Genomic DNA, 26,481 nt, shown 5'->3' on the forward strand with positions numbered 1-26,481 from the left:
TCAACTTACAAGTCACAAAACAGCAGAAAAATTGTTACACATAAAACTACAAATGCAAGAGTTTTAGGGGAAGATAGAAACTGCATTGTGCTAACAGTAATAATTTATACAGAGGCTATATTTGTTCCTATACCCAGAAGCACAGAAGGTTTGTACCCCTATTAAGTAGTTCTAATGTGTGTTTATCCACAGGGTTCATGCAATTTTGGGCTGTCTTGCCCTGGCCTACAATGTTTCTTGCAAAGCTCTTTCCATTCCCAGTGTGATGGGCATGTTTTGCAAAGCCCATGATCTGGTCATGTTACTTGTAAAGGACACAGAGAAGCATCACTTCAGAAGAAATAAATTTACCTTCAATCTTGACTAAGTCATCTTTGGTATCTCTGCTAGAAGCAGTCTTAGGGACATAGGTAAAACGCCAGTATCAGCCCCTGCTACACTTACTCTGCGGAATGACACCACATAGAATGTATCTTCCCTTCGGTGAATTGCTTCAAAGAAATCTTGATAGCTCCTTGGAGAGGCATAATACACTTGCAGCTCATTCCCTGAGTTCCTGCTGAAATAAAGAAGGACAAAGGTAATCATTTCAGACAGTTAATTTCAGTGAGACAATGACTTTGAAGACCTGCTTTTTAAAGGAACTGCAGCTCTTCATCCACTGAGAGAAGCCTGAGGAACACAAAACACAGGTATAGACAATGAAACTACTCAGTACTTTTTGAAAGTTAAAGGTGCTTTTCAAAGGTCTTTCTGTAACAGTTTTCCAGATTTGTTTCTGTTCATGCTTCTGAGGCCAGCAAAAACCTGTTTGCTAGCTCAACAGCAAAAAAAAAAAAAGTTTCAACCTAAAATGTCTGAAAAATTGTGGTGACTTCCGAAAATAAATTTAAGGATAAAATATCATTCTGAAATAAAGTGTCAAACTCTTTAGTAATGAAATAATTTTCTTTTACTGCTAAGAATTCAAACCACTGAAATTGAAAGTAGTACAAAGTTAAGCATAAACAGAGCTTTTAATTTACTGTCAAATGACAAATTCACTTTCTTTCTCACCCACCCTTTTCTTTTTTTTCTGCTGTATCCTCTGTTCAACTCAAAAATTTTTCCCCTGGTCAGCTTCAAGGTTTGCTCTTGATTTCAATTTAGACAGAGGAGCAAAAATAAAATATTCACATAATTCTGGCTTATCTTTTCCATGGTTCTCGTCTTACACATAAGAGACACAAGGAAAAGATGCTCTCAACCTTTCTAAGCCAAAACACTGGCAAGTCCTACAATCATGGTACTTATCCACTGTTTATCTTGGAAAGGTGAGAAACTCCTAGCATATACTGCTATCATTTATACTTCCCCAATTCCATTGCAAAATAACTTATTTAATCATACTGGAAAGCTGTACTCAGGGAAACCATTAGCTGGACCTTCAACCTGTCATTTTAATTTCCTCCACTCTAATAGCACTGTGTGTTTGTGGCAAGGACACGACCAGGCATCCCTCCCCTCCCAAGTTGTCTTCTGCTGACCCAGGTTTTGAACTAAGGGGGCTAATTTAGATTATTTTAGTTTGTTTCTAAAATATAACACGGCACAAATCTATCATCAAGAGATCTTCTCAAGCAGCAGTAATAGCAGGCTGTTATCATCTTCTCTTCCACTGCTAACTGAGTCCTGCTGCAAGCAGAAGACTGCAGCTGCCAGGCCAGTTGCCCTTTCATAGGACTGGGGATGTAAGTCCTGGGGGATCAGGAGCAGGCAGCTCTACTCTACAGATCCCATTCTGCAGCACTATGCATAAAGAATCAGCTCCTGTCCTTCACACACAGCAATCAAAGACTGGAACTAATTTGAGCTTGATTACTCATCCACAAAAATACCCAGGCCCAGCAAGCCCCTCCTGAGATGGAGCACTGGAGCTGAGCTGTGATGAAAGGCACTACATCTGAGATGGAGCACTGGAGCTGGGCTGTGATGAAAGGTAACAGCCCTGGAGCTGGCTGTAATGAAAGGCACAGCGCTGCTTGTACAACACATCCCGAGAGCTAACATGGGGCACACAGAACCGTGCTCACCCACACTCCATGGGACACAACAAGACCTGAAAACCAACCAAAGGCCAAAACTGCCCCAAAGCACCTGGAAACCACAGGGCCTTTCCAAAGCTCTCCTGGTTGTGTAACACATCGAACATGAGCAATACCAGGGGATTATTGTAGGTACAGTTTGTGGTAATTGGAAATGGGGCTATGGCCAAGTCTCATCCCTTATGGGCTACAGCTGTGAAAAGCAAGTGAACAGTATTGGAAACAATGAGACATGGAGTGCCCAGGGGTACTGACCAACCACAAAAGGGGACAGAGGGCACACAGGTACAAGGCATGAACAATGAGGGGTATAAAAGGTTGGGCTAAAGAACAAGAGGGGCAATGCTTGCAGCCTTCTAAGTGATACGATGTCACTCTGTATGGGCAGACAGCTGATGCCTTCTGATGTGGTATGGTGTTACTCTGTATGGGTTGCAGCTTTCTGAAATTGTATGATGACACTCTGTGTATAATGGCTGTCTCAACTGTGATGTATGCTGTGACATGTTACAAGGTAGGACATTGCATCTGCCGATAACCACCATCAAAGGGAGGGAGTAACTCCAGAATCAAAACCAGGTGCCAAACTATCAGCTGTTTTAGTAGCACCTTTGCATATTACAAGAAACCACCATATTAAATTGTGCATCCCAAACAATGGTGCTGAACCTGGCCATTTATTTGGATATATAAACTTTTGTTTTAAAACTCTGAAAAACACTGCTTGTTATGCATCACAGAGCATTGGGATATTGCACACAGGCTTGTTTTGGGAAGAAATGTGGCAGGACACAGTGCTTTATGCATCAAGAACCACAATCTTAATAGTGCAAAACTTAGGAATATAACTGGAGAGTCTCATTTTGATACCTGAAACCTTAAGAAACACTCTTACATAAGCTCTCAACAAAATCACCTCTGAAAAAGTTACACAGACTATAAAGAGATGAGGGGTGTTGATGACTTTCTTTGAAATCGTCTTAAATTTATCTCCTCCACTGCTTTGACTTCCCTGAAATTCTTTTCAATCCTCAGCTTCCTAATGGAGATTACAATGGAGACCATCTCTTCTAATAGAGGCATTTAGTAAACCTGAAGTTAAGCCTGCTTTGAGTAGGATGTTGGACTAGACATCTCCAGAGGTCCACTATAACCTAAACTACACTGTAATTCTATGATTTCATAGAGCACCTAGTAGTTGGTGGCTCTGAGAGGAACTGGAAATCTGTTAAATGTTCTTAGCAGTTCCAGGACAGTCTCAGCATGCAGCTGCCATGACTCACTGGTCCTGTTCACATAAACATCCTTAATCTGAAAAAAACCCCAAAAAATCTCACTTCCTTTGTAACACAACAGATGCTGAGCTGCATGATGTTTCACACTGTTTCCAATAATCCTGATATTTTTTTTTCAAGGGTAATGCAAGCATGTATATTAAACTGCCTTATGGTATGAAGCTTGTTCATCAGTGCTCAGTTGAAACAGCTATCCTTCATCTGCCTGTAGAACTCAAAAAGCTTTTTCTTTTTTTTCATGTAAGTCATGATGTATCAAAATTTGACAGCCTGTTTCCCTAACATTTGCCTGCAGCTTGCTCTTTTCCTCCACACTAATCGTACTTTCAAAGCAGCAATGCAAACAGAAAGGCCACAGCTGTCTTACTTCCCACAGCACCATTTCAGGTTGTGTTCTCACCAAAAAGTTCCCTCCATACTTCATTCTGCTCTTACACACCTCTTTGGCACATCAAAGCAGATAGCCTCCTAAACAGTTTCATACAGGGATCAGGAAAGAGAAGCTCTGTTTCTTAAATAATTCTGTCCAGTACTTCCTGTCAACAGGGAAGAGGGACAGCATAGTTATGAGGAGGGGCGGATAGGGGACATAAGGAAATTATTCATTAACATGCTCCAATAATCACCAGAGAAAAGTCAGCAGACGGAGACAAAGAATGCAAATGAGCTACAATGGTACTTTTAAGTGCATCATAAAAATTTGGTGCTAGTTATAACAGCTCTACTCTTGAAGATAATGAAAGAAACCTTCCCCTTACCAGACTCATGACTCTTTGAAACCTTCTTACAAACGAACAATGTTCTCGGAGTCCAAAGTCAGTTCCCCATGTTTTTCCTTAAATAGTCAAATCTGTTTAGAAAGGGATTCTGGAGAGCAAAGCAAGGATTATCTTAAAATTCATAGCTAGAAAAGCCCTTGGCAGAGTGAAGCTGTGATACAGGGGTCCCTTCAAGTATAATATAAATAATCAGAAGCAGTTATTTGCTAAGGGACAGAATTAGACCAAGAAAAGTAGCTGTATTTGACTTAAGAACCCTGAGAAGGTGAAAACAGTCTTTACAAACTGTTGGTGAAAAACTAGGTTATTAAGTAGAAAGCAATAACAAAGGAGCTGTTCTGCCTTACCTGAGACTGGTGTCTGTGTAAGGCATGGCCATTAGCTGGGAATCTGCTTTGTCACTGAGGGAGCTCTAAAAAAGGGGAAGAAAGAAAAGACACAAAGTGAAACCAATAAGCAATTCTGTGGTTTGCCACTACATTAAATATAACATACAGAATGGGGGGCAGAGGTCAATCAGTGCCCTGCACCAGAAACATATATTTTTCCACTGAAACATGAGAAACTGAAATGGTCATCAATCAAGCTGGAATAACAAAACCAGCAAGATTTTAATTCAGCCAAATTGGAAGTCAACATTCAGAGACAAGAAAAGGAGCTTGGCACCACAGACAGGATTTCTAAATATTCTACCATTCTGCTCGGGACACCGGTGAGAAGGATCTGAAGTTTAATACAGAACCCTTCTCTAGAAAACTAAGTCTTTCCCACATTGTTATGCTCAATTCCTTTAAAGCTGTTACTATGTGGGGGCCGGAAAACCAGCAAAGGAAAAGCCTAGCATGGTCCCCTGGAGGGCCAACCCCTGAGCTATAGCCCTAGGGTAAGGGAGAGCAAGAAAATTGCCCCCAGAGCCCTTTGCTATTGTATGTTGATTTCTTCTACCCCACTGGCGCTTCCCCCTTGCTCCACCCCTGTGCCCTCATCCCATTGGCCCTGGTGCTCTGTCCTGCCCCTCGAGATCCCTATATAAACTCTAAATTCCTGCTTTTCCAACCTGAGGGGCTCTTTGTCCCTGTACTCCCTCTGAGGAAGAAGCTCAATAATAAGCTCTCCTTGGAACCCCACACGAAGATCCCGTCTCTCCCTCTGTGTCACCAGATCACAGAAGAGCTGAAATCACCCGGTGTGAGCACAGAAATGCCTGTGCCCCCGAGGTGTCTTTTTCAAGACACTTCTTCTAGAAGGTTGCAGCACTCTGGACAACCGCCCGCCGCAACATTACTTTGCCTAATCAATTTCAATACTTTGAAAATTCATTATCTTAATTTCAGCCTTGATATAAGTATTGCCATGTAGATAAAAGAGATTTCAAAAAATGGGAACTATGAGCATAAGTCTCATAATTCTGTAGTCATACAAAAAAAATTTTAAAAAAATTCCTCTAGCAAAAATTTAAACAATAGAAATATTTCAACAAAACAAATCAGCTGTTGCCCTTAACAAGGAGTCAGATAAATGTGCTGTAGGTTTTAGTTCTTATATTTACAGAGAAGGCATAAAAAGGATAACGAATTATTTAATTTTAGAAAATGCTGATCATGTTTTGATGGCTGCTAAAAAAAATCAAAACCTTGAATCAAAGAGCAGGAATGGAAGAACAAATCTGACTATGTAGCAATCAACCAAACCCAGCAATTTAAAATAGGATGTGTTGGCCGCCTTAATTACAGGCATGATGGCCACTTTTATGCCAAGCACAAGCAAGCAAGGGAGAGTGTTCCATGGGATGAATTTTTGATCACACACCTGCGGGACTCGTGCTCGCTGCTGTTGGCTGTTGCTCAGCCGCCGGGACCGCGTGCGCTCTACCTCGTGCCTGCGCACCCATCCTCGCAGCTCGTGGGTCAGCCTAGGAAAGCACAGCATCAGCACAGACTGCAAACAACACTGACACAATGGTTTAGTGTCGTACAACAGATTAGCTGCCATATGGATGATGCCTTAGGATTTTAGCTTTTCTATCTTTCATCTATTTGTAATCCTGCAGTTCTTTAGCATATAGCTCTGAACTCCATATAGAATGTTAGCTATTGTCTTCTCATTTTGGTCAGACACAACAATTCCTCTCTAGGCATGAGAATCAAGGACACCTCACTGCCTCAGGCCCTGAAAAATGTAAACAAAAGTGCGTTGGGAAGGTGCAAACTTGGGGTAAATTACTTCACTACCTGAAACTGTAACTGGAAGATTTACCCCCAGTATGCAAATGGACCAAACTTACAAAAGTATGAAAACCCATGACCTGTCGTCCATTTTTGGGTGTAGGCCCTGGGTGGGCTTTGACTGCCCAAGGTGTACCTACTGAAGGCCTTTAATAAATACCTGCTTTTACTCTCTTAATCTTGTCTAGCCTCTGTTCTAGGTAGCCACTACAAGGCATCATAGACACTGAAGATTACTATTATTTCACCTTAGGATAACTTATTTTTAATAACACAGAAAGAAAATACAATTTTAAGATTTATCTATAAAGTATTAGATTCATGGGTGTTCGCACATAAAATAGATACAGTCCTTTCTATTGCCCAGTAATTTTGAAATTACTCAAAGGACTATTGAAATCTAAAATCAAAAGCTGATCAATTAAAGGCAAATTATTGATTAAGAATAAACGTGGGCAAAAAAATCTAAGCGAAGGAATAGACAAAGAGAATGGAGATAAGGTCAGTGACTCATATATACAGAAAAAGTAGAGCTCGGTGCTTTCTAACAGTGAACAAAGAACATCTGCACTGTCAGGTTCAGACTGCTTCTATCAGAAGCTGAAGAATAGAAGACCATCTCTTATATAACTCAGCTGGGAAAGGCTTTTATCTGGACTTAATTTTCATATCATTAACACTTCTACATATCAAGTGATTTCTCTTTTTAAGTTGTGAAAACCACCCAGACAATCAGAAAATTGTTGTTTTGTTATTGCAAATGACCAGTGTGAAAAGAGAGTGGTGAAAATCATTACTAAAATCATGGAAAGATTAAAAAGATCCAAGTAGATTTGTCCTTATGACAGCAAGCATTGGACAGTGCAGACACTTAGGAGAGAGACACTGGTCAGGTACTGAATAAACACCATGAATGGACAATAGCATCATCCACAGTTGTCCAGCAGCGCTCAGCCAACACAGAGTTTATATATCAACTCCTAATAAACTCTAAATGCTCACAACAGGTGTTTTTTCACCTCAGCGACTCTGTCCTGTTGATCAGAGGCCGGCAGGGGGGTGGTGGTGGTGAAATATATAACAGTGGTTCTTCTGAGACTATCATTAGTGCTTTGTTATCAGATACAGAATGGTCATACCTGGGAAAAATCAAAAAAAGCACAGTAAGAAATCCCTTAAAAAACCTTTTCATAACCCTTTGGCTAAAGCCAGAGAATGAGCATTATCACCAGCAGACCCATGAATGTTACAGCTGCTCCCGTGAGACCTGTGAAACAGGTGAGTAGCAATTCAACTCCAATGTTCTTAGTCAATCCCTCAAAGGGGGCTGACAGCTCTCAATGCAGGACAGACAGATGAGCATCAGCAGATGTTGGATCTCTTCCCAAGAAGGCCAGATATTGATGGAATATGTAGTCTGTAAAATATTCCTTAAAGTATGCAAACTATGTGATCTCTGCAGACACAACTTTCTTTCTCATTCCAGAGCTGTGCAAGACTTGCTACAGAAATACTAAATTTATTATCCACTAAAACCATGCAGATAGAAAGACCATAACCTATATAACAACTGAGCAGGCACAAACTATATTATATCTGAGTGGAGAGGATTTATATCTCTGTCTCCAGAAACTAGCTTAGTTTTGATAAAAAGTGAGGAGCATGTATTTCTCAGTACAAAAATCCATAACACTCCCAGCAATTCCTGCCAGTTAACTATTTATCACCAAATACCTAATGTAGGTTTCTCTATTGACAGGTTATCAACATAACAGCTTTAGTCTTCTTGATTTTGACAGACTTGTAGCTCCTGAACCTCAACCTCTTTCTAAAAAATTAGGTATAAGACTTTATGAAAGCCTTATTCATAGTCCCCTCCTTTTCCCAGCTTTCTCTCCAACTTCATGTCTGCTTCTCCTCTCTACTCCATCTAGGAGAGACAAAGAATATGTAGAAAAGCTTGCCAAACCCAGGGTGAAACAGTGAAAGAAAAGGAGGTACAGGCACAAGCACATGCTCCTAAGAGAACCACTCCACTCTTCGGTCTCACAGGTCACGGCCTGAAATGCAGCACGTAGGATACAAAAGCCCTCAACATGGCTACAGCCTTAAAATGCTCATGATTTATTGCCTTCTTTCTGCATGGCAAAATACATTAGGGCTTTCTGCACATCTGTGCCTGGCTTTGTTCAACCAGCCAAAACACTCTGCTGGAAAGGGACAGTCTAATAAGGATAGATCTTGTAATGGGAAAACATGAGCTGTATTAGCCAGACTCTAATCTGGAGGCAATTATATGTTCACTTATGCACTGCATGCTGGAGATCTAGGAAGCCTGAAAGGCAGTATTTAATTAAATAATGGATAAGCACAGGGATGGACTCAGATGGACTTTTTTAAATGAAAAAGACACTGCTAAGTGCAGAGAGTGTTTTTGTCAACTTCCCCAGTCTTCTCTTGAGCAACTAAGAAAAGTAAGTACCCCAGCTTGAAAAGTAAAAAAGTAAGAAGAGATAAATGACAGCTATCACAACTATGCAAGCTAAAATACAGATCAGAGGAAAAAAGCAAACAGCTGAATTGAAGAAGGTCCTGAAAATCTTGGTGACAAGCACTTGTGGATAAGCTCTCTTCCCTAACACCATGCAGCACAGCCACGTGTACACTTCTGAAGCTCTATGTATTGGGTACTCTGGGAGATAAGACACCATACTAATCTGAAAAGCAAACTGAGAAGCTTTCAGAACACTGTATTTAGAACTCAGGTACTCTGTAAAAGCAGCAAGAGCACTGGCCAAATGGTGAGCAGGGCAGTAAGGGCTAAAAGCACCAGTGCCCTCTGCCATCCAAAATATGTAAAAGGTTTTCATCTCACTTGTTACTCTTCTCAGAAATTATGCCCTCAGGTATCTTCTGAGCTGTGCTGGACTCCTGGTGAGCTGAGAATTCCAGGAGATTTCTGGTCCGGTGGTTAGAGACAGTGGAATCTACTCCATTGGGATCCTTTTCAAATACACTGGAACACATAATAATCATAGCAAAATGTATCACACACATAAGAAGTCTGCAAGGCATTTTTCTGTGAGGCATTAAATACTCAGGTGGGGAAGTTTCTGGCTGCTGTTACATTACATGGATAAGGTTCATGTCATATCTACTGTAAAAAACTGATGTGTCATTATAATACCATTGTTCAAAGCAGTACTAGTCAGAAAAGAATTTCTGTTCTCTTTTTCAGTTTTAATTGTTTGAAGGATTCTGATGCTCTAGTTTTCACATTCCCTCACACAAGCCTCACCTGCTGAAACTAAGAACACTCTGCTTGTAACCCAGGTCTACAGGGATAAGAAAATTATCTACAATTAAATCAAAGCATGCCTAAACTTCAATTTTCATCAGCCTCAAAGTACAATCTACATAGTTTATATGAATACAACATGTAAGAAAAACTTAGCTATCAAATTCCGTGCAGCTGCAAGCCTGGAATGTTATGCCAGACATCTACCAGGACTGTACACAAACCTAAATATGTTCAATTCTACTTGGATTTAGAACAACTGGCAGGGCCAACAGCCCCATGGGCAGCAGGCCATGGTGCCAGACATCCTGATCTGGTGTGTTCTAGCATGGACTGAAGGATCCTGTCCTGGAGTCTACTCAGCCAGCCAGGAGCATCTGTGCTGCTCTCCATGCAGAGAAGGAGCAGCACTGCATGTGTGAGCTGGCAACACAACCCACCACTGCTGTACCAGACCTGCATCTTCAGAAGGGTGAGCTACCAGGGAGAACTCTCAAAAGCACAGAAGCAATACTTAAATTTCTCCTCTCCAGAGGCTGGCTTCCCTCTTTCATAACACAGTTGCTTCCTGAAATATGCATATTTACAAACCCAAGTCTTAATCTTCTTGGCTGCCAACAGCAGAGCATCACTACGAGCAACAGAGTGAAAACATAAAAATGCAATGCAGCACACTGATGAGATTTCTGCCATTCATGCTCATAACAGTTCACAGAGTGTATTTTAACTCATGCCTCACCCCTCCTGTCCAGCAGAGCATAAACTCCACAGGTGAGTATTTCCTGGTTTTACATGGCATCACTTTACAACAGGCAACAAATAGAAATAGACACAGGCAAAATTTAGGAAGGAGGGCAGATTAAATATACCACAACTAAGCAGAAGGCAGACAAAATTGCCTAGAAATTCCCTCTCTTTTGCCAACACTTTTGCACCCCTATTAGCAGTAACCCTGTGAGCAACTGTGTCACATTCTGAACCATAGGAATCAGGACAATCCTAGACGCAGGTTGACATTGCTTTGATTGCCTCATCTCCTCCAGGTTTCTAGCAGCAGCATGGAATAAGGGCAGCAGAAATGCTACAGGCTCTGCTTTCACTTGTGCCAATGGGCAGAAAACTTACTGCCTGTGTACACTGGTATCCAAATGTCTCATTGCTTCTACTGCACAGAAAGCTGGATGGTTTATTCATATCAGGCAACACCAGGCCTATCCAATTTTAAAGAAACAATCCCCATTACCTACTAAGCCTTATGAGATCAGATATCTTCTCTGCCAACAAAAGCATCAGCACAACTGCAGTGTCTCAAGCCCAAGAACCAGAGCTCAAAACTAAGGCCAATGCTTAAATGGATGCCTCCTGTTCCTGCTGGAAGCCATTCACCTGTGAAATGCCCTTACTATTCTTAATCTGGAGTCCTGACAGCCAGAAGCACGTGGCACTTTATTCATTAGACTAAGAACATCCCTCAGAAGATCTGAAAGTTGTTAACTCTCCTGCAAATCCTTTCTCCACAGCTTGAAGTGTATCAGCCATCCAGTCTGCTGCTGGACCTGGTGTTTTAGCCTATCCTATTTCTTTCCTTTCCCATTCAAAATGACATACAGAACCAGACAAACTGTCCATGTAATTAGTTAGTTAAAGCTGAGAAAAAAATCTAAGCAGAAGAACTGCAACAAACTGCTTTTTTTTAATGATGCTTCTTCCTTCCTATTTGTCTCATTCTGCAAAAGCAATTCTTGTTATTTCAGGTTCCAGCTTGGCAAGATGAAGTGTCACATACAGTTCATTCCTACTGCAGTTCACCCTGAACTCTGAACAGAGACAAATCCAAACCAAGTATAAAGACACGCACTGCTCCACAAGCACAGCTAATCTTCCCTTCTGTGATTTAGTTGTTTTAGCTACACACCCATTCTAAACCACACACACCACATTTACTGCATCAGCTCTAGAAGAGAGGAAATGTTTCTTTTCCCTCTTCTTAAGCATAAAATATCTCTACGTTTTCATTAGCTGAGCATGGGATGTTTCAACCTGAAAGAAGATAACTTCAACAGCAAAAGACAAAGAAGGAGGTGAACAGAGTATGTTTTGCCATCCTTACAGGCATAAACTATGGTGCCCACTTCTGATAATGTGAACACAAACTTGAGAAAAAAATATGATATCAGGGTATTTTTTCCAATGCCCCTTCCTTTATCAGGATTATTAATTTTTCTTTTGAAGCAGAGCTAGCGGCAATCTCTGCTATATGGGCCACTTTTGCACTCCCCCTTTCCCATTCTTTTTCTAGGACATTGATATGATTGTTCCTTCTCAATGTCTCAGACATGTCTGAAAAAAAAATAAATGTAAAAATCCCCTTTGTTGCTCCTCTGGTTTGTGGCAATAACCTGAAACCAAAATAACTTTAGTTCTGGATAAGGAAAAGCCCCACAAATTGAAATCCTGCCCCACTTCCACCTTCTAATTACTTGGGGAGTTTTGTTAGTTTTGTTCATTTTTTTCCCCATATGAACAGATGTTGTTCTGTTGTATCATTTCTTCCTCTTCCCTTCTCCCCAGAGGGAACACTAGTGAAGTTTGTCTATAAATAGGGCTCCATCTTCAGGAAACAAATAGGAGATGATGTGCAGGTAATGGTCCATGTCCTCCAGTTTCTCCAAGGCCTTCCCTTGCCACGTGGGTACCTGAGAGTCTGAGACAGGGTATCAGAAATGTTCCTCTTTCAACATTAATATGGGGGGAAAAGCATAACTTGGGAGCAAGGAATCCCTTCAAGCAGCTGGGATGATGATGGACCTGTTCTGCAGAGCTGCATCTGGAAACATCTGCTGACCTCAGAGGCATGCTGAGCTTCACAAATGCCAAGCAAGACAGCAACAATACAAGCAGCAACAGGAAGGGCCTGCAGAACAGATCCCAGCACCATGATACTGAAGACAAAGTAAATATTGGGCATTTAAAAGCATCAGGCAGAAGAGGCCAGAAAACGTGAAAAAGAAAGGTAGAAGATCCCATTCAGAGGGACGAAAGCTTCAGAAAAACAGAATTTTCAACTAAGATATGAACAGCTGGTTTAAGAACTGGTTTAATATGACAGATGGCAAAAGCATTGACAGTTTTTTCATCCTGTTGAGCTACAAGATGAGAAGCTGGAAAAGTGCAGATATACACTTTGGCATATCTGTCCTATGCAAGTCCTGCTAATTGCAGGAACTGAGTAACTGCCCTACATTCAAAGTCAAAAAGACTGAAGCTGAGAATTGGCTTTACTGGGCAAGACAGTCTTTTAGAAGTTGGAATCTTTCCTGTTTGGCTCACTCACACACCTGGGGTGCCTAGCAAGGCTTTAGAGCCTGCATTTGGACATCCCAGATACCGCGAGCATGAAAGAGTTTTCACAAGCCACAAACACCCTGTCCAAGCTGGCTGAGCTCTCGGCTTGTTTCAGATGCAAAACCAGATCCAAGGGAAAAAAGAAAGAACCACTAAATACTTAATGCAGATGTTTGTTCCGACATGTAGATAAATTTGATTATGAGAGGGAAAGAAAAGCAGCACTCCTGCCATGGTTTCTCCAGGCATTCAATGGCACCTGATATTTTAGTTGTATTTTTACTTCTTTGGTTTGAATGTCAGTTTGATAAATGTGAAAGGAAGTCTTGCCAGGAGCCCAAACTAGATTTCATTTGTGCTTCTGGCTGAACAAATTCTGTGCACTTCAAGTTTTGAATACTGACATTTAAGTTGTACAGCAATTTGTAGACAAAAGACAATAGTGGTATCATAACAAAGAGTTTTCTGGGGACAGAACTCTGAGTATGAACTGGGAAGTTTCCAACAAGCTAAAGTTGACATTGCAAGGAGACACCAACCAAACACCTAGTCCTCTTCCTAACTGATTCCAGACAAGGCTGCCATAGTGCCAGACACTCTCTGGAAAGTATTTCTCATTTCTACTCCTGATGAGTGCACCATCTGCTGACTGCAAGGCTCTGCCTTCTGAGGCCGGCTCCAGAGCTGCCCTCTCCGAGTACTGGGCTGGAGAGAGCAGCCCAGCCTTCTTCCTCTGCAGCGGAAGAGGAGGAAAGCAACTCAAAGTGGAGCTTTTGTGCAGTTTTGTTGTGTTTTGCATGCTTTAAATAGCAATTTATTTCTAATAAAGCCTCCAGAAAAGAAAAGAAGAAAACAAATATTGACACCCAGAGTATTTTTTTTTTTTTTGCTTGGAAATCTCTGTACCATTATCTGGCCTTTACTGCCAAAGCTTGTGGCTGTGATCAGCAGAGGACACAGGAAGAAATCTCTTCCTGCTCCCAGAGTTGTAATTTGTTATAAAACCAAAGGTATTCAATTTTATGCAATTAGCAACCTATCAAGAGAGGTACTGAAAGATCTGGAACCTAGACCCGTGGCCAATTCACTCAGCCTGTCCTTTTTCTCTCAATTTCTCCCTCTGTCTTCAAGAAGAAACTACAACACAAGACCAAAGGTGTGCTGAAGAAGCAGTTTTTTATCTTTGGGCCATCTCCAACACAAGTGTACACTCAACTTAGCACTGAAACATGTTCTTTCAGTGTCATAAACATTACATTAAGTTTCCTGTACTACAAGTGTTAAGAGCCTCAAATGTTTTCCGATGCTTCTGCTGTTTCTGCTAAAACACCCAGAGGGCTTAATCTTTCCTTGGCACCCAGAAGCCATGGGCCTGGCTAACATGGCACTGTTTCATGCCTCTTGCATTCAACTCAGTTTTTTCTTCACATTTCACCAGTTACTCTCTACTAGTGAGAAAGAAATTAATAGGCATTTTACTGTCATCATTTGTATTTAGCTTTACTATACATCCCATTTAAGCCTATCAGCCTCCTGAAGACATATGGGAAGCTATTGAGACTTGCAAAAGGCAGAAAACCAATAATTTTCTATCCTTCACCAAGTGCAAAAAAAGCCCAGGAGTGGAAGAACTGAGGAAAAGAAACTGACCCTGAAGTACAGCCCATGATCTGCAGTTCTCTGCTCTCAGAACACCTCTTAGAGATGCTTCAAGCAGTCACTGCGAGTTTGAGAGCTCCTCTGCCACTCTTCCTGCAAGCCACCAGTGGTTCCAACCAACCTGCCCCACTTTGCCCTGGAATAGAGGCAGGAAGGAGCACACACAGAGTCCAGGAAGAACTGTTAAAGAAACAAGCTAATGTAAGGCCAAGATACTGCTGTTTGAGCTGTTGGTCACTGCCCTTCCTTCATATGTTGGACAGGTACCAGACACATAGCTTTAGCCTACTCAGCACATGCTACTCAAGGGGACATTTGGGATGTTTTTGAACATACCATGTCACTGCTTGGGGTCACGTGCCAGCACAGAGGTGACTTCAGATCACACCAGGACCTTGGCCTGGCAGCTGTGGATGGGATCTGTACTGACAGACCTCAGCACAAGCACACAGCTCCCACACCTCTGCAGCAACACAACACTTGCTGCATGTGATGGTATGGAAACAAGACCAGCTCCTTTGCCCACAAAATGCTCCCTGCTGGCACTATTCCTCTAACTTTCCAACACCCCATCACTGAGGTATGCCTACACTCTGGCTGACCATACAATGGGTCTGTTTCTTTATTCAAGGAAGCGCAGCATAAAGTCTCAAACAACAGCAAAGTTGCAGAAAAACACTGCTGAATGCACCAGGCCTCAGAATAATCCTGCTCACCCACACCCCAGCTCAAGATTGCTCAGCTTGGTTAAGGGCACTAGACCACAGTGATACCAATACAGTTGTGCTCAGTGGATGGTGCTGTCAGCAGCCCAAATCCTTCATGCTCCAAAAGCTTAGCAGAGCCCAGTAGTGCTGACTAGCATCCTGCACACTAGGTGGGATAATAACCTGGGTACTGCTACTGAAGATTTGTGTTTTCATTACTTTATACTCACAAACAGAAGGTCATGGTAGCTTGCAAGCTGAACAATCCTTGGGCAATTTTCTCATTTTTAGTAAAAGATAATTAATCTTAGCACTTCTGAGTTTTTTCCCTGTTTGTGCTACCAATTTAAGAAATTAGACACACCCCTAAATCTTTCAGGAATTGAAAGTCACTGCTTCTTCATTTGCTGTAGTCTATGACAACAGCAGACAAATCTCTTCTCAGACAGCCAGGCCAGTGTCTTTATTTGCAACTGCTCAGTGGATCTAAATTTTTAATAGATTATTTTGTTTCCAGGCTAGTCCTGGAAAGCAGAGGAAAATCCATGAGGATACCCTGGAGAGGAGCTGCAATGAAATCTCTACTAAAGGCCAGCTATTCTTCTGCAGCTGCTTGAGGTCAGCGGGACACAAGAGGTTTTGAAGCAGCAGCAGCTGTACTGAGCTACATCAATCACCACCTCAATCATCCTCCACCATAAATACAACTTTCTGCATATCCCTAAGTCTGTTTTCCAGTTTGAAAGGGATTCCAGCCTTAGAGAGGTGGCCAACTTGTAAGAAAAGACAAAATTAATAATAATACTAAAAAACCAGTATCACATCACCATCTCAAACCTCCTGTTCCCTTCTCTTTGCAAATCCTCCCTCCAACTTTGTATTTTTGTTTTCTGTCCACTACATAGCTTAAGTGGTAGTTAGGACACGTTCTGTCTGGCTGACATCTTAATAAATGCTCTAAGTTTGCTGCTAGGTGACAACCACTATGTAAGCTTACTCAGACTGATTATGGGGAAAGAAATAACTAGCTGAACACTTTTTATAGCCAAAAAGATAATGCTACAGCCACTAGCTTACATGCTTTGCTGCTACAATCCCAAGAAGAGATGCTGAAAATTTATCATTTGCATCTTCTGCAATTGTTCTCCTTTCCCTGCAAATATTTTACTATCACATGTAGGACTTGCATTAAAAAAAACCAAAACAAACATACAACAAAATTTATATTGAAATTAGAGCAGGGAAGAGAATCAAAATAAAAATATTCCCCAAATAAATACATGGATTGTTTAGACTAGAACATGTGCTTGGTTATCATTTCTTTCAGCCTTGTTTGTGCTTGTTTAACACATTTTCAGATCTGTTTACTCTAAGGCATAGTCCAACAGTAATGTGGAAATCAAAGGAGGACAAAAAGGCATATAGGAACTGCAATAATTTGAAAATGACCAGATTTGATCTTGTATGTGCTAAAAAACCAGCACAGCTAATCAAGATGTTTGTCAATGCGAGCAGCCAGCCATGTCTCAATGATGCCATGCCAGCTGGGAGTGGGACCAACACTGGCTCCACAGAAAGCACATACGGAGGCAGGAGAGTCTGGCTCCCAGGACACCTGGCTCCCAGGGACACCCGGCTCCAGATGTCCTGGTTCCAGCTCCGCCTCCCTGCCCAAAGCCTGTGTGCTCACTGCCTTTGGGCAAATGCTGCTGGTTGCCATTTCCTGCCTTGCACCTCACAGAATACAAGGCTGGGGCAAGGGGGTGATCTCAGCCATGAACTGAACCCAAATGTACCCTTTATCATCCACACACCTCACCAGTCACTCTTAAATAATAATAAAAGGAAGTTTTTACGTGTGTTAAATCCAAATCCAAATAACTCATGAAGATTACAGACAGAATAGTTCACTGACACACAGATAGGAAATTCCTGGGCACCTCTCTTTTAGTATAAAACAAACAGATAGAAACACCAACAGAATTCTTGCTAAATTACTTCTTCTTTTAACAACTGAAAGTTTCAGTTTTCAATACAAGGCAGCAACAAACCCAAAGAGTTTAGTAACACAGAGCTACCTAATGCAGTTACCACGAACTCCACACAAGCCCCTTTCACATCCTCAAATTACACTGGCATTCAATTTCTACAGAATTAGACTTGCGTTCTTATCTTAGAGATACCAGGGTGCTGTGTCAAAGACTGAAGGATGTTCTGAAAGTCTTGCAAGTAATTAGACAGATTGGGTAGCACTCTCCCTCCAGTATTTTCAAACGGATTTCTTGCGTCAAGAGGCCAACTTCCCTACGAGATTTTCACCCCCACATTCCCAAGTTCAGCATTATAGATTACCCCCACGCTATCTGTCAGCATGAAAACCTGTGTCAGCAGAATAATTTTATCTGCTAAACTCATTTGCCAAGGGCTGCCACATCCTGGACTGCTTTCCATAATCTTAAAACTGCTGAACAGCAGTCCCAGAGTCCTCCATGAAACATTACAAACATCTCACCACACACACAGGCAACAAACTTAAGACCAATTAAAAAAATTATGTGTTAGTTTTTATTAGTGCAACACACATCCATTAATGCAGAGGAAAACACAGAACTATCTACACAGCCACCCATCCAGATGGGATTGTTCTGTAGGATGCCGAGTGCTCAAGCACTGCACATTCACTGATCCACTGCAGGACACGGAGGCTTTACAGGACTGCTCTTCAGTCTCGCATCCCCAACCCTAAACAACCCAACTGTTTCTCCTTCTCTGATTTGATAGAAAGAGGTAACCTATACATCTGCCCTTTTGTTTTACCTCTAGTCTTCAAAAAAACCTACGACTTGCCACAAGAAACCTAAAAAGCATCTTACAATAAGGGCGGCTAAGGGAATTTCAAAGTCTGCTACAGATTTTAGGGGATGAATTTCCCATGATTTTGCTTTTTTGGATGTCATATTCTCTTTGCAATGGTTCACTGGTTTTAAGTAACAAAATACTCACTCCTAGTATGTTTGGATCAAAACACCCTGAGCCCAAATGCTGGCACACCTCCATTCAGGTATGCAATTGAAATGATTTCTTAATCATTTCAAAAAATGGCAACACAAGGTTCCAGAACATATTTACCTCCAGCTAACCACTGCATGGAACTAGGGATTCCACGGCAAGCTAAGTGGGGGAAAATAGTGGTTTTGCTGAACTGTAAGCTAGCATGGATATTATAAAAAAAAAAATTACTTATTTCTGTAAGAAATTGGAAGACTGAAAAAAACCCACATATATTGGAAGCTTTGGCTGTTAAGGACTAAGCAGAACAGCAATCCTGTCATGTTTGTGGAGCTGCCATTTAGTGACAGCTTTATAAATGGAAGAAAATATGTATGAGAGGAGTAAAATCTAAAGAAATGGTCTGTATATCCCACATTCTGGGTCTTCTAAAGAGTATTGCACAATCAATATTCACATCACCTTGATATAGCCTAGGATTTTAATTGCAGTGTGAGCATTTCTTCTGCTATGGAGGACAAATAAAAACCCAGGAATAGTAATTCCTTGCAAATTTGCATTTACATTTCTCTTCATTGCCTAAATCCAGAGCTGATGCAAACCACCTGGCATGCCCAGCTACTGTACAGTCAGACATCCAAGGATTTCTTCTTGCTTTATCTACTTCGTTAAACATCAAACCTGTCAGGAAGTTAACCCTGTCACATTCCTATAGTTGCTCAGTGCTGCAAAGACATCAACACAACATGACCTTGCAGCCCATTCTGACAGCCTTGCCATTGAGCTCAACACCTTGCTTCACTCCTAGGGTAGGGAAGATACAAAACTTCAGAGCACTGTGGTAAAAGACTTCCCACCCATCTCTCTGTGTTCCCAAATCTTTCATCACTAACAAGAGTTTCATGCATTCCATCATCTCACTGTAATGCAGACACAAGTACATTTCCCCCAGCTTCAGAAAGATATGACTGGTTCTAGCAATTCTCAATCAGTGTCTCTCTCAAGTGAGTAGTAACACTTCAAATGCAGATGGGATGTACAAATCAATCCCTTACGATCTGGAAGATGATTTTTCTGCCTGATAGTCAAAAATCACAATTCAATTCCTAAATACACTAAGAAATGGTCTACCTTATCATCACCCATATCAAAGCAAATTTATAATCTGTGTTTCACTTCCTGAGATAAACAATATTTGCAGTAAGTACAATACTTCAGAAGTAATTTCAGCTTTAGCAAATTTTCTAATACTAAAAATACAAACATCACTTTCTAAAAAATTATCACAGCCAGAAACAAAGTCTTCCTCCATATTTATCCCATTCCTTTAGTTTGATTGGGATTTTGAGGAGAAATGCAGACACTGCTGACTGGGATCCTACTGAAATATGATGCCTTTTTCAAAAAGTGAACAGCTCAATCTAAAAGATCTTTATGTTCCAAAGTCAAATTAAATAGACAGGTATGTGCAAGAAGTATTTATTTTTATTTTCCTTTCTTCCACAGTTTCTTCCACAGTTCTTTATGAAGTGTCTGGCTGCCTTTCCCTGCTGCTCTCTGGCTTGTACACCCTACTGATAACAGTTCAAACAAGAGAGGTTTCTGATTACCACTTCAACTATTAAGGGGAGGGCACAACTGCTTCACCAGACCTGGGAGACAAGGGCTTACTCTGTAATGAGGGGGCTTGCAGCTGGACATGTCTAAGGGTCAGGACTGCAAGGCATGGAATGTACAGCAGGATTTCCTGGGTATTTTGAGTACTAAAGCAGCTTCAAGTCATAGCTACTGAAATTAGCACAGGTATGAGCAAGCAGATAAGCTCTCCAAGTCTGACTTTTTTTCCTAAAAGGATTCTAAACACAGTTCCTAATCTCTGCAGGTATAAATGGAGCAGACAAACTGCTATATGCTGCCACTGAATTAAAAAAATGCCAAACCAGGAGAAATGAGGTTTACAAGATCTAGCCCTTATTGCCAGAAGGATTCCAAAAGAGAACCCATTATACAGATGCATCTTCCCCTAAGCAGGAGGAGAATAAAGGACATTTCAGATTTCAACCTCAAGGCTTTAAAATACAACACTGGCTGTTATTAATGATTCAAACAAAAATTTCAGGATAGTAAACTTGCTAGGCAAAGAGGAATTTCTAAGCATCTTACCTCAGTGGACCATAATTCAACATTATAAAGGCCAGGATCACCATCACACACAGCATCCTTCTCTTCGGAGATGATACTTTGAGCTTCTGGTTCTAGACAGAGAAAACAGAAGACACTGAGTAGAAGAGGGGTACCCATATGCAGGGATATGTCAGAAGCCAAGTACACCAAATTGTACTCGATTATTAGATTTATACTTGTCTAATTATGTGTGAATGTATTTCTGAACTACTTAAAAACAAAACTTTGGTTTATACATTATGTTCATTTCTATCCAATGAAATATTCAGAAACACCATGAAGTAAAGAACGAAAAGTCTACCAGATAACGTGTCAGCTATCCTGACCTAGAGTGGGTGAAAGTCATGCTTGAACTGCGATACTGGGCTAGAAACCCTCAAAAGTCTTCCAGTTAGTATTTCCCCAACTCTGTTGTAGAGCCTTCCACCTGAACAACTGTTTTCATTGAAAATCAGACTTTCATCACAATCTCTTACCTCTAACACCACTTCATCCAGCTGCCTCTTCAGCGTGCTGTTTTCTTTCTTGAGTTTCTCATTCTCCAGCAGGGCTGCCTCCAGCCTGGCCTCCAGCCCCAACATGTACTCCTTCTTTTTCTTGCGTGACTGAAAGGCTGACTCACGGTTTTTAATCATGCGCTGTTGCCGCCTCAAGACATTCACCTGAACACAAAATACACAGGCTGTTAACAATCCACAAGTTAAAACTGCCTCCATTTCACACAGAATTTCTGTTTCTCTGCTTTGTCAAAGGTCTGCACAGATAGCTTCCCATACTCTGCTTCAAATGAGCTGGAATGGTCAGCACAGAGGCATCCCAGGATCATGGTACACCTAAGAAAAAAACAGGTCCTGAACTGTCTCAGTTTTCTTCTGTATTCTCATCATTCTATATGCAGGGGTCATCAAACATATACTCGAGTTTGATTTGATCTATCAAATCACAAAGACAAAAACTACCTATCATCATGTCTGCAAGGCAGCAAGTCTTTCACCTTGACTTCTCCCTGCACCATTTTACAGGCTACAATCAGTCATCTGCTTTCCTAACAGGAAATTTCTAGGGTTTTCCAGTCAGTTCTGTATGGAAGTAATTTCCATACTGATTACACCTGCTTCTGTACCTTTTCCACCTATTACACAGTTTTTGAGATTTTGAATAGTGTTGCTCATCTCAGATTGCACATTTATGTGTATCAAGCACTTACACAGCAGTTTAAATGCAGTCTCTGGGTGCATCTGCACTAACATCTTAATTCAGATCAGGAGTGTGGCTTGGGTTCACATTTCCTGACTGTCCCACTAAAAGCAGTTCACATCACATCACAGAACAGTCTCTGAGAGCACACAAACTGGATTCCTTCGGGATAAAGCTCAACCAGCAAACATACTCCAGGAGAGTATATAATTCATTCTAACCACTAGCAGGCATTCAGTCTGCAAGACCAGACTAGACAGCTCAAAGCAACCCCTCCCCATCCTCCAACAGCCCTGATGACTGATGTTTTTTCTCAAGCAGGAACACTCTATCATCTTTTACCACTTACTCATTTTGTGGTTTGCACTAAGTGGGACAACCCAGACAGAAAGCATCTTGCTGCTGACAAGGACAACAAGGATGGATACAGCAGAACTATACAAAACTACTTAAAATACTAAGTTCAAACACTAGACTGTTGATTTCCTTTCCCTCACAGATTAACAACTCTCTTTTCATTAGGAACAGAAGACTTCCATCAAACTTTTAAGCTGCAACTGGATGTGCCTCAGTGACAATTACACTGACAGATAACTGAATTATCCATCTTATACAGACCTGAATATCCTTCAGTAGCTACCAGCACAGGCCTTGGTGTAACCTGTATCTCCCAGAGCAGGAACATTAAAGAAAAAAGATGAGAACTATTCCCAAAGTATTATTCTAGGGAAATAATATAATCACAGAACAGTAACATTAAATAATTCAGATTTTGAGTCCAGCTATGTAAAAAACCTTAACCACAGCTTTTCAGCTCTCTCCTTGTATCTTGTCTCTCCTTGCACACAGACAATATGTTGTTCTAAGGCACTGGCATCTTCAAGAAAAAGCATCCACAAGCAGTTTGAAGACACCATTCTTCAGGATGATGCAGTTTGGTGGCAAAGAAAGAAAACATGTTACAGTGCATTAACATTCTGGACTGCCTCCATGTTGGTCTAATTGCTTTTATAAAGATCATTTAGTATATGTCTAGTCTGCTTTCAACAACCAAAGTCTGTGAAAGTGAAGCTGTTTGCACTTACTCCAGTTCCTCTCTTTAGCAGGGAGTGGAGAAGGAAAACATTTTAACTTATTTTCATTAACATTAAGCTTTGTCTTTAATTTTTAAAGTACAATACTTAACATAAAAAAGCTTCTGCAGACATTAAAAACTGGACCAAAACAAGATTCAGGCTAGCCAAGAACTGCAGTGTACAGAACACACCAGTCTGCGGCCAGGATCACTTAAACTGTTCAGAGATGAAAAAATAAGGAATGAGTTAATGCAGCAGTTTGGCTCAAGCTGTGTGCTATTCCAAACAAGGAGTTACATTCCTCTTTTTAAAAAAAAGACCCTCTGCATCATGAATTCGGAAAAGACCAAATTGTTTACATCCATTCTTGTTTGCAGACAAGGAATGCTCAGGATTATTGATTACTGGACAGCTTTTAATTGCATTTCTGGAACCTCTGGCAAATCTACATGCTTCTCTGAAGAAAATAAGGTGTTAGAGCACCAGTGCAGTGCCTCTACACTAAGAGTACATCCTAAGGTATATCTGTCACTGTTTCGAACACTGTCATCTACATTTTATGTGCTACTTATCCAGATTTCTCTACTTTATTCACAGTTGTCCAAGTGCTGTGAAGAGTAGCAGCTGTCCCCAGCCTAATTCCAGGTAGCCTGTGCAGTATCTGTGTTTCAGTCTATGCCACACCAACTACATTTTGACTAATTTTTAAGCTTTTCTTAAATGAAATCCAGCATTTGTGTCCTTAACTTATTTTGTTTTAAGTTACAATCCTTAAACAGCATAAGGTTCTCCTTGATCAGCCCTCCAGGTCTTGCCTGGCTTTTCTCAGGGAATATGCCACAGTTGCACACCCAATCCCACCTAAATGTGATGCAGGAAATGGAAAGAGCTGAGTGAGTGAAGTGGTACAGGAATGCTGAACCTGGAAGCAGTATGCCAATCGGCATTACACAGCTGGCCTAGCACCAAGGTAAACATGCCCCCTGCTCGAGAACTTTGATACTCAGGAGGGAAAGGAACTAATTTATAATGTCAGTCTGCTTCAGGAACATTGCTTTGCACAAATGCTGAACCAAGATTAAAGGTAGCAAACCCCTCTGCAAACTTCTTTTACAGCCCCCAACTTTTAAAGTTGTATCATATTGATGTTCTACTCAAGATAGCAACTTCTGGTTCTAAGGAAACACAGACCACAGAGGGAGAACATTGGCCTTAAAAACAATCAGTAAGTAGTGATGCAACTTCTGCTTTCTAGCTTTGAAAACCAGCACTAGCAGAGACACACACAAAAATGCTGTAAATATGGAGAGCTGGCAGGTTCATTGCAAACCCTTGCTTCAAACTGCACTAACGAGATTCAGATTGACCTCTCATATTCAGAGGTTTTAGAGCATCAAGCACTTAACAAATAAACACTGCTATCTCAATTTACTTCCAAAGACAACTCAATTGTGAGCAAAATTTAATCTGCCTTCCAACACAAGCTGTACTTCTAGGAGCAAGAATGTCTCTCATACTCCAGAGTTTTTGTACATGTGCTGGGAAAGTTAACAAAGAGCCCAAAGTACAAACCATTCAACATAGCATTAGCTGGCTTCTAACCCCAGCTTATGAAAGCTGCTGTCTTTGAAAACGCATCCTTGACTGCAGGAATACAAGACATATGCAAGTTGTTTTTTTTTTTTCTTATGGGAGTTCTGGGTTTTGTTGCCTCTAACTCAACAGAGCATAACTTGCTTAATGAGTTCATGTTACACAAATATTACACAAGGTACAGCACAGAAATGAGGGTCCTTCAACAGAAATCCATACTTATGCTGAAGTTATTTTGCATAACTAATTTTTTCTAGATTTTCTATACTCTGGCACTTCCCCATGGCTGGCAGGCTGCACATGTGTGCCACCAGGATACACAGAGCCTCACACCTACAGCCTGCCATCAGCCCATCCTAGTGTAATCCACTGGCAGTCTGAGTGTTAAGCTAACAGTTTATCCCTCCTAAACCCACAAGAAAGTCCTGCAGTGTTTCTTTTTATCCTTCAACATTTGCTTAGATTAGCAAACAATAACACGTTACAGAGCTCAAATGATAGCTCCATCTGTGCAGCCCTGAGCGCCACATACAGTGTCCAAGGCAATCGGGAGATGTTTTAACCCTGCTGGCCCCAGCTGAATCCCAAAACATTTGTTTCTTCTCAAAGTACTATTTCACACTATGTGCCAAAGAGCAGCTGCAATTTTTTTTTTCCTGTTGTAAAAAACACAGCTAAGATGTGTACCCCAGCTATACAATTGACTCCTGATATCATGGATATGTATATGGAATATGATGACAATAAGGGGGTTTTGTCAATTAAACCTTACACTCAGACAATGGCAAGGTGCCATGCTAGCCATGCTTACATAGAGTCACAATTCTAGTGACTGCAGGTCATTGATTTGTGGTCTCTTGAGTTAACTTTGCAGGACATGGAATTCTGACTAAAAAATGCAGCACACTAAACTGCTCTGCCTGCTACAGACCTTTGCTTCTTGCACATTGAGTATCAAGTTTCCACTGTACTCTGGCTGCTAAACTATTGGTAGCAGAGTATTTTCATTATAAAATGCAGCCCACACACAAATATTATTAGTGAGGAAAAGTAACCATCAAGCCTGAGTAGCAATCTCAGACACTAGGAAATTATGCAGCAACATCCTTCCAAAGAAGCTGAAGGAACAGGCTTCCTACTGCTTTTGGAAAACAGTGACCTGCACTGCTAATAAGCAGGCGCCTATACAGCAAAATTTCACGTGTTTTCACCAGTGTTTTCTCCCTTATACTGACATATGATAGGATCCTTAGCTCACAACTGTGCTTGGAATACCACATTGGGGATGACAGTTTTGAAGTCACTAACAAGAAGCTTTGGTCCTTTCTACAAGCATGTCTTCTTTGGACAACAAAGCGCTATCAAAGCAGCTCCAAATTACTAGAAATTAAGTCAACACCCAGCTTGCTAGTTGGATTAAGATGTCAGAGCTGAAGGGGAAAAAAAAGCCCACACATCTCAAAACCTACTGTTTACACCTACTGCTTGCTGTGAGTTACTACAGAAAAACGTACTTATTTGCACCGTAATTGTTGAGAGCTTAACCCTCTTCTACTCATTCAATAAATGACCAAAAGGGAGCCTGAAGAGATTAGGATCATATGGAACTCAGTAACTGAAGTTTCTAAAAATCATGAGTAAAATCCAGAGAGATAAATGGGTATGGTAAGAGACTGAGGCACTGAAATTTCTATCTCATCTGCTTCCAAAGAAACGTTTTTATTATATGGATTAGAAAAGTGATTTAGCACTAATCAAAAATCAGATCAAATCTTCCTGTATGTAAGAGAGGTCCAGCCACGGAGAGCTCACACTTGAGAAAAGTTACAGAAAATATCAATCAGCACTTCTGCCACTACACTTGCACATCTGGTCTGCAACTCTACACAGGCCAGCAGATTTTTAGCTGTTCCTCCATGTTCTGCGCCAAGCTGCTAAATTCCCTGCTTACACTTGGAAATCCTATTAAGAGTTTCCCTGAGACTCTGAAGGGACCATTAGGTCCCACATGCAGGTAACTGAAAGAGGTG

The 26,481-nt window shown here is 41.1% G+C and overlaps 1 protein-coding gene across 5 annotated transcripts in view; it reads right to left on the reverse strand.

Annotated features, from left to right (window-relative positions):
- Nucleotides 1-26,481, reverse strand: part of ATF6 (activating transcription factor 6) — a 73,801-nt gene that overhangs the window by 40,656 nt on the left and 6,664 nt on the right. For 3 of the 5 annotated variants that reach the window (XM_085586935.1, XM_085586931.1, XM_085586933.1), the window contains 7 exons: nt 21,062-21,247; nt 20,565-20,656; nt 9,259-9,399; nt 7,403-7,522; nt 5,968-6,070; nt 4,506-4,570; nt 445-559 (listed from right to left, as the gene is read on the reverse strand). In XM_085586935.1, coding sequence (XP_085443061.1) covers nt 445-559; nt 4,506-4,570; nt 5,968-6,070; nt 7,403-7,522; nt 9,259-9,399; nt 20,565-20,656; nt 21,062-21,247 — 822 coding nt within the window. The remainder of the gene's footprint in view (nt 1-444; nt 560-4,505; nt 4,571-5,967; nt 6,071-7,402; nt 7,523-9,258; nt 9,400-20,564; nt 20,657-21,061; nt 21,248-26,481) is intronic. The other 2 variants (XM_085586932.1, XM_085586934.1) reach the window with 1 other exon arrangement.

Source organism: Lonchura striata, chromosome 8 (genome assembly GCF_050655825.1).
Source record: "Lonchura striata isolate lonStrDom1 chromosome 8, ASM5065582v1, whole genome shotgun sequence".
NCBI classification, from domain to species: domain Eukaryota; kingdom Metazoa; phylum Chordata; class Aves; order Passeriformes; family Estrildidae; genus Lonchura; species Lonchura striata.